The 9,171-nt window shown below is 45.6% G+C and overlaps 1 protein-coding gene across 1 annotated transcript; it reads right to left on the bottom strand.

Annotated features, from left to right (window-relative positions):
- Positions 1 to 7,184: 7,184 nt before the first annotated feature.
- On the bottom strand, positions 7,185 to 8,000 carry IGFL4 (IGF like family member 4). Its single transcript, XM_063109864.1, has 3 exons — positions 7,982 to 8,000; positions 7,577 to 7,621; positions 7,185 to 7,456 (listed from the first exon to the last, which is right to left on the bottom strand). The coding sequence occupies exons 1-3, from the start codon at positions 7,998 to 8,000 to the stop codon at positions 7,185 to 7,187; spliced, it is 336 nt and encodes a 111-aa protein (XP_062965934.1).
- Positions 8,001 to 9,171: the final 1,171 nt, after the last annotated feature.

Below are 9,171 nucleotides of genomic sequence, written 5' to 3'. Positions count from 1 at the left end.
TGTAAGACTACATTAGGGTTATCCAAAAGAATTGCCTGGCATTTGCTCATACACCCAGCAGTAAGCCAGTAACCTCCCTCTTGTTCTAAAAGAGTCAGCACCTGGTGGGGCACACACACTGCAACAGGTTGTCCCAAAGGAAAATTTTCTGCCTCTCGTAACAAATCACAGGTGGCAGCTACAGCCATTAAACAAGGTGGCCATTGCATGATAGTTTGTTCCAGCTATTTAGAGAAGTATGCTATAGGTGGGTGCAGTTCCAAGTAACTGGATTAAAACCACCAGTCCAAACCCTTGTTTTTCATGTATGTACAGGCTGAAAGGCTTTTGAGGGTTGGCAAGGCCTAAAGTGGGAGCCATCATGAATTTTTCTTTCTGGTTTCAAATAATGGCTGTTGGCTTTCCTTAGTCCAATATAGAGGCTTGTGTCTAGCCCCTTTAATGTCTCATATAAGGGTTGTACTATTAGCCTATAATTTGGAATCCAGATGTGATAAAATCCAGCCCTTCCCCAAAACCCTTGCAATTGTCTTCTTTTGCTTGGGGGCTTGATATCTGCTATAGTTTTCTTTCTTTCAAGGAGAAGACTGTATTTTCCTTTACTTAATGAAAAACCTAAGAAGTTAACATTTTTCTTACAAATTTGGGCTTTGGAAGAAGTGTTATATCCACATTCAGCCAAATGATTTAAGGTGAAAATGGTGTTCTTTAAGCATCCATCATACGTAGGGTTAGCAATAAGCAGATCATCTACACATTGGAATAAGATTCCTTCATCAACTTGAAGGGGTCTTAAGTCTCTAGCTAGTTAGTGACTCACCAAATATTACCAGAGAATTTCCAAATCCCAGAGGCAACACAGCCCAGACACATTGGAAAACAGTTTTTCCCCCCCTGGATCTTGCCATTCAAAGTCAAACAGGAATTGTTCCTCCTCTTCAACTGGTATGTAGAAAAATGCATCCTTCAAATCCAAACTGAAAACCAGCCATAATCTCCCAGCATGGTCATCAATACCATGTAAGGACTTGGCACAGTGGTGTGGATATCCTGCACCATCTTATTTATAGCTCTGAAGTCTTGAATAAAGTGACAGTCATTAGTCTGAGGTTCCTTTACTGACAATATAGTGATACTATAGGGAGACTGGCAGGGCCAAATAAGTCCATCTTTCAAAAACTTTTGCAGTACAGGCTGAATACATTCTAAGTATTCCCTTTTCAGGGGATATTGTTTTTTCCTAGGAATTCCTGCTCCTATTTTTCGTTCTATAGATACAGGAGTTATATTTTTGGCTTGGCCAGAGACCCCATCTGCCCAAACTGTTTTAGTCTCTTGATCATAGACTTTGGGTGGAAACAGTTCACCTTTTGGAGGTCTGACTCCAGCAAGGAGCATCTGGAACTGCGAGGCACTCATATCTGCATATGTTGTTTCTTAGGAGAAAAAGTCACATTGCATAGCAAATCTCTTCCCAGCAAAGGGATGGGACACTCAGGCATATACAAAAAGCTGTGTGTCAGTGTCATGTCCCCCAGATGGCACTCCAGAGGTTGAAGAAAAGGCTTTTGTTGGGGCCTACCTGTAACCCCTATTATGGGAACTGTCTTCCCAGCACTTTTAGATAATTTAGTGTTTAAGACTGAGTGACTGGCTCCAGCCTCCAATAAAAAAAATCAATTAATTTGTTCCCCACTTTCTATTGTACCTGGGGCTCCATTGGGAAAGAATTAGTAGCTCTGAAAGGTTTACTGGAGCCTCCAGGCCTCCTCATCCATCACCAGAGATGCCTCACCATTACATCATTATTTGGGTCCCAGTTAGGCTCAACCAGGGGCACAGCCCCTGCATGATCTGGGGTTCCATTAGGATCCTCTTGATGGAGGCAATGAGACTCATCCTTTGCTTTTTTTTTTCTTTTTAAAAAGATGACCTGTAAGGGGATCTTAACCCTTGACTTGGTATTGTCAGCACCACGCTCTCCCAAGCGAGCCACGGGCCAGCCCTATCCTTTGCCTCATCTATGAAAAGTCACCTCTCATCAGCTGTTAATAAAATGTTCATTAAGGCCTGCACATCTGCCCATGTGGGTCAACGAGTATTAAAAACACTCTTAAAGAGGTCAGCCATTTTCTGCGGATCATCTCTTTATGGAGGATGTGAATGTTTCCAATTTAACAAGTCTGAGGTAGAGAAATGTGTACATGCCCAGTAAAATCCTGCGGGCTGGCTGTGCCTATTCAGTAGAGCAGCTGGGAATTGGTGGAGTGCAAATTGCCCCCTACAGTTGGCTATGCACCTGGGCAGAAATGGGGGCCCTGCTGGGTCTTAGAAGGAGAGACCATCCCAGGGCCCTGATCGTATGGGAGTGGGGCTGATGCCCCATAAACTCATCATCAGGAAGCTCTAGGGCCACCATTTGAAGTCGAGGTGTCTCAGACAATGGCTCAGGAAGGGGTGCAACCACAGGTCCCATAGGATTCAAAGCCTCTAACAACTGCTGATTTTCCATTTCATTACCCTCTTTATTCTCACTGTCTGGCAAAGAGGAATAACAAGGTGGCTTGTCAGATGGAGGAGCCATCTTGATGTACCATTAATTTGAACCCTGATCCTCCCCTCAAAGAGTTCCAATTATGTAAAAGTATAAAAGACTGAACATAAGGTATTTCATCCCATGTGCCTTGTCTTTTGCAAAACAATTCCAGTTGTACCAAGTTGTGATTATTAAGAGATCCATTTAGTGGCCACCGTTCTCCAGAGACTAACACATAGATAAGCCCACACATTATTGCAACAGAACACCATTCCTTTCTTAGTCATGGGTGCATAGCTAAAAGCTGGCCAATCTTCCAGAATGCAGTCCAAAGGACTTTGAGCCAAGATAGAGGAGAAATTACCCATGATATTAGTTTTGCTTTCACACTCATGCACACAAAGAAAAGTCAAACAAACAGATGAAGCACTTCCAAACAAACAGAAAAATGGTGGTTTCTATGTCCTGCAGCTGTCTCCAAACATGAAGCTAGTGCATAAGTGGTGTAGGAAGGCAGCTATGCTCACCACTATACCACCAACGCATAAGTGGTGTAGGAAAACAGCTTCCAGCATGCACACCCAAACACTCGTACACAATGAATGGCGCACTCCTCCAAACAAATGGTTGGTCTAAGTTTTAACAAGTCATATTCCACACTAACGGTACCTTTTCCTAACAAACAGTGTGAGTAGAGGACTTCAAGCATGCACGCTGGGGTAAACTTACCCAACCCCTAGAGTCTGACAACTCCCCCAGAGCCCATTGGCTCCCACAACAGAGCCTGTGGGCTCCTCACTAACACTGATTTTCTTTACCAACCAAAAGGCAGGGAATTGGTGGTTAGTGCCATTGCTGGAACTCAGAGAGCCCTCCCTGGAACTCAGAGAGCCCTCTCCAGAACAATTGAAGTCTGGTAGCTGCTGGCAAGGATCCCTAGACTCCCAGCCTTGGGGTCAACCCACCACAGGCAGCTGGCACCACAGGCAGACCCAGCCTCACTTCTACCCAAGTGGGGGGGGTGGCTAGGCCACCCAAGGTGCTCAACTCCTGGCTTGGCTCACCAAATCTGTTACTGAACTCAGGTCTAACTGCCTGCCCCTTTGAGATGGAAAGAAAAAAAAAAAAGACTCAGAAGTCAAATTGTTGGTGTTAGAAAAGCAGATGTATTCAGCTGCAGGAGATGGTAGGCTATCCCATCTCAAAGATTTAGATTCACTGAAGAGTTTTTAAAGGAGGAGTTGAGGGAATGGAATGTGCGAGGTGAAAAGCAGGAGAGAAGGAGACAGGAGTTATGAGGGGTGAGGTCTATGGGTCAGGAACAAGGTCCTGCCAAGGCCTCATCTGGTTTCTGTTCTCATCTTTGCTATTATCTCAGGACCCTGCAAGATTTTGATTTGCACTGGTGTACTTGGCTGGTGCCCAAGGTCAGCTTCAGCCACTTAGTCTTCATCATTTCTCAAAACTCTATAAGCCTCCAAGAATGAACTGTTAGCTTTGCAAAGTAGTAATCAGCTTCTCAGGTCTTGTTTTCCTACTTAGTAAGCAAGATGAGGAAGTCAAGAAGAAAGAGTGGAGAGAAAAAAACTGTCCTTTTTAACCACCTCCCCTCCCCGCTACTGCAGCCCAGGCAGTTTCAGTTCCCAACATAGATTCAGTCTTGCTCACTCCAACATAAGGACTCCATCCCCAAGATGGCATCGAAGGTTTGAAACTGACTGCAAGGGCTGGTGTTGTGAGGTGTTGCCCAGGAAAGGAACCAAATACTTAATTAACAATTTTAACAGAGTCTTTATTAGCCGGGCAGTGACTGCCTCCTTTAGGTATTTTGGGAGAGCAGAAACTAGCCTTGGTCTGGTGGAGTTTATAAAGCAAAAACCACATCCTGTTGGCACACGGGTTTGTCCCGATGCACAAAGCAAGCTAGGTAGCTAGGTTACAGAAGCTAAAAGTGAGCAATTAAAGCAATCAAGCCTAAAACTTTTCATTGTGTATGGTTCCTGCTCCCATGTAACAGTTCACTGTGTATGGCTCCTGTTTCTATGCAATGTTTTTTGTTTCTATGAGAAGGTCAATGGTTTCTCACACAGAGGGCATAGTCTGACAATGAGAACGGAGCAGTGCCTTCCCAAGATGGCATTGGTATTGCCCAGGATTCTCTGCTACACTGGCTTGTGGCTCACTTGGGAGAGTGTGGTGCTGACAACACCAAGTCAAGGGTTGGGATCCCCTTACCGGTCATTTAAAAAAAAAAAAAAAAGAAAAGAAACTGACTGCAGACTCTGTGATGCTGACATCTGATTCATGGGACCCTGACATCTGAGTCAGACCATCTGCTGATCCCAGCCTCCCTCTTCTTAGACTCCCCCCTTTTTCATAGAACAATGACCCTTGCCTCATCTTTCCACCTCTTCCCCTTTATAAACACCAGGATAGGAGTCAGGGAATGGGATGATTTTAGCCTGGTCAGCCCCCAGATACTAGTTATCTGAATAAACCTTCCAGTCCTTGCACCAGCTTTTTGGACTTTTGAGTCATTTGGTTAGTGTGAGAGGGCAAGCTGAGCCTGATCTGCTGGTAACAAAAACGAAAAAAAACTCTTAAGCACAGGTTTCAAGTAACTTTAAGATCTATGGACAAAGTAAATGTTTTTCAGGACTGTAATAAGAAACTGATGGATTTGTGAAACTGCCAATCAATACGAAACAAAGCCAAAAGTAATTACATCAAGTTAAGTGACTGGTAAACATAGTATTTTGTAACTTATTTTTGTTTTTCTATGTAAATGTTTTGTTTTTGCAAATTTAAGGAAATTCTCTCTCAAGCTATCTATAACTTACAGCAATTTGGTAAATATAATTTACGAACAGAGATGGGAACATTTGCTTTTTTCCCTGTTTGATTCCTCTAGAATTAAAAAATGTTTTGTGTCTTTATGATTTTTATGGCAATAGAGTTATTTGCATAAGATCAGTGGGAACCTGCTCTCTCTTTACAACAGGATACAGTTGGAAACATTGGTTATAAAATAGCATGTCTTTTGTAAGTTCCTGACCCCACTTCATGTTGCCCTAATTTGGCCTAACTGCTGTTTCATCTCTCGCCCTTGGTAGGACATAAATTCCTGAGAATAAGCTTTCCCAGCTCTGAGGGGTCAGTGTACCTGGGAATAAACTTTCCTGGGGACGAGGGGCCAGTACAAGAAAAGTAAGACCTTGTCAATCAAAATTGACCTTCAGTGCTTTCTGGAGGAATGTGTTGATCAAAAAAGGGGAAATGATTTCTTCTCCACACAAGCAGTTCTCTAAAAGTATTCATGGCCTTGAAGGGTGGGGGTAGGGGGACTCATGACTTGGATGAGACACACTGTTCCTAAGAAAAATGATTGATCTAAATTCTTGAGATTGCTGATGTACCAATTAATGTATTGCTTATTAACGCTTAAGTATTGACAGTAGAAAATTGTTGGAGAGAGCAGGGCTGAAGCCATTTTGGGACCTAAAAGCACATGGGCTATGGGATAATTTTTAAAAAGAATACAGTTTTTTTTAAAGCATACATTTCTGAGTTTCCTCTTACCTCTGGCAAGATGACATTATTTATATGAATGTGGAGTTGTTTTCCAGCCAGCCTGAGGGTGCAGAATTGCAGACCCTGGGAAGCCAAGGAGCACATAAACAAAGCTATGCTGACTCATCCTTTAGGAGGAACTTGAGGTGACAAGGATGGGAGCAGGGACCAAAAGGAGTCTTGGCGAGAATTTGCACCAGAGCTATGCAGTTCAGCCTCAGTCTCCGAGGAGGGCGTTAGCTCTCCTGCTCTGCGTTCTCACAGAATGACTGCCATCCAAAAACCATCATGGTGCTTCAAGGATATGAACTTTTGTGCCTCTACACACCTGAGCCTTCCCTGGGGCCACTCAACAGTTTAGGCAGAGAGTTGTTTTCCCAGGGACAGGTAGGAACAGCTGCCGTGACCCAGCAGGAAGCAGCTATAGAAGACTGATGGGATCTGTGGCCTGCAGCACCCCAAAAAGATTTATGGGAGTAAGCTCTCTCAGGGGGGAATTGTGGTAGGAATGAAGTAGGGACAAAAGACACCCCAGAGAGGCTGCTTATAAATATTCAGACTGGATCAGCCACAGCCTGTGTAATAGGTGGGACAGGAGGGGCAGGGGTCAGTCCTTAGGAGTTTCCACGTGGGACAGAGAGGACGGAGAAGATTGGGAGCACCTGTGTCTTTCTCTGGCAGAAATGCCTGTGCACTTTGGCGCATATCTTCACTTGGTAATTAAGCCCTGTCCTGTTCCATTTCTCAATCTGTCTTTTCCTTTCCTCTTGCCGGTTGTGCCTGGATGTGCTGTCTGGTAACAATATCAGATTCTGGGGTGATCTGTGACTCTACCCCCTGGAATGGTCTAGAAGAAGACAGATCTGGTGGAGGGCCGGCTGCACGGTCTTCCTGCAGAGGGGGGGCAGTGGGGAGAGGGGCAGAGGGGGAGAATGTCGTGGAGATACAGAGAAGCACAGAGTCACATGGCTACCCAGAGATGCGAAGGTAAAGAATGCAGTAGGGACTGCACATTTGGGTGGGACATGGACAACCAAACTCTGTTCCCTGCTTCCCCCTCCCCGAGCCTGAACTGGAATCAGATCCTTATCCAGACACAGATCCTGGTGATGGGGGAGGATACGCAGTTGGACTTCACGCCTGGAACCTTAAACCTCACAACCGTCTGATGCTGAGAGACCAAGGACTCCAGGCAGCTGTGCTGGAAGCAGGGCCAGAAGGTGCAATTGGGGCCACGGAGGCGGGTCTGGTCCAAGGGCAGAATAGCTCCCTCATCACAGCACTGCTCCAAAGGGTTGTAGGTCTGTTCCCCACACCTGGGCACCAGCTGGCACAGCCACAGTCCAGTGTTTGGATAAGTTGGAGCTGGGTGGGCTGCAAGGACAAGTCTAGGAGCTCTGGAAGCCCACGCCTCCTCCATAACGCTGTCTCTTCCCTCCTCTCCCCCCACCTCACTACACCAGTCCTCACCTGTGACTGAGTTTGAGCCCAGGAGTTCAAAAATGAAGAGAGCAGCTGGGAAGCAGGTGGGGAATGAGAATGATGCTGAGATCTTGTCATGGTCATGGGGCACAAGATGATGTCACTGAGCTTCTTTGATTGCTGGTAACAGCCCAGAGTGGGTTTTGAGACTGACTCTGGGTGCAGGTGCTGGGGACTGGGTGTGGCAGGTGAGAAAGTTCAGGGAAAGCTCTGGGAAGAGTTAAGGTTCTGAAATTTGTAGGTAGGAGGAGATTGCAGTGCAGTCAGAGAAGACGTGGGGGTGATTATGAGGTGGGAAGCCAAGAATTGAAAAGAAATGAGAGAATTTAGATTGAGATTCAAGGGTTTATTAGAAATGCGATAACACGCTCAACTGGGTTTGGGGTGACTTACAGACGATTCTGGGCACCATGGTTTGGGCTCCAGAGCAGCTGGTGAAGAGCAGCAGCAGAACTGGGTCTGGGGGATTGAGCCGTGGCTTATCTAGAAGATTTTACCACACCTAGGGAGGGACCCAGAAGCAGAAGTACGAGGGGAAGGGGTGGGGCATGATGAGTTACAGGCAGGTGTAAGGTAAGTAAAATGCTGCTGAACCTGTTCCACCTTCTCACACCTCTCAAAACATCTGGGTAGATAAATGATCCCCTGGAGCCGTTCAGAGCTGTGACTCTTGCAAGTGTCTTCCTGTGAACACTGTGATGGGGCTTGGGGGTGGGGAATCCAGTCGGAACAGATTCCTGGGCTCTCCCTCATCTTAATGCAAGTCACCCACCAAACCGGGCTGTTTCCAGGCTTCTCATATTCCTCATCTCAGTCCACCTCCAGATTTGTACAGTTTATAATTCTTCAGAGTTATTGAAGGGAAATAATGAAGTTGCAGCGTGATCTAGGAGAGCAGGGGCTGCAGCAACTCTGCGAGGGAGAATGAAAAAGGAACAGAGAGTCACAGACCGACCTCTGGGATTCAGAGAACAGAGGGAAAGGCAGCATGTTTGGAGAGTGCCTGTCCAAGGAAATGCTCCACCCGTTTCTTCTTATGTTATTGTCACCATCACTATTATTTGTGTGACCAGAAAACATGTGGAGCATTATTAGAGTGTGCCTCTTCGTTAACCCTTAGCTTTCTCCCCATGTCACAGTGAAAAGGCTGGGAGGGTGAAAGAGGGATAAGGCAGAGGCTTCATGGCTTTGTAAAAGTGCTTTGTTAGTGGGAGATATGCTTCCTCTCTCTCTCTCTTTTTTTTTTGTCTGTGTTTTTGGCAGCTGGCCAGTTCAGGATCGAATCCTGGACGCTGGTGTTAGCAGCATCATGCTCTAACCAACTGAGCTAACCAGCCAGCTCCTCTTCTCTCTTAAATTGGATGTGCATATTCAGATTGATGGTATGATACATGCATACGAATGAGTCTTCCTCCCCTCATTTGATAGGTATGTATTTGTGTGGGTTTGCATTTGTGTCGGGTTGTCACTACTCCATCTTCTTGCTCATGCAAACTAACAGGAATCCCACCTGTAAAGATAGACTCTGCCCCACCTCCAATTTACATGGAACAGCTGCTGGGAAAACAGACCTATAAGAATTA

The sequence above is a fragment of the Cynocephalus volans genome, chromosome 10, assembly GCF_027409185.1.
Source record: "Cynocephalus volans isolate mCynVol1 chromosome 10, mCynVol1.pri, whole genome shotgun sequence".
Classification (NCBI taxonomy): Eukaryota; Metazoa; Chordata; class Mammalia; order Dermoptera; family Cynocephalidae; genus Cynocephalus; species Cynocephalus volans.
This window is presented reverse-complemented; position numbering and strand designations above follow the sequence as displayed.

Bases quoted from the DNA above. Each gene is read 5' to 3' on its own strand.
- IGFL4 (XM_063109864.1), bottom strand. The intron at 7,457-7,576 runs GTGAGGACTGGT...CAACTTATCCAA, and splicing joins GGGCTCAAACTCAGTCACAG to ACACTGGACTGTGGCTGTGC.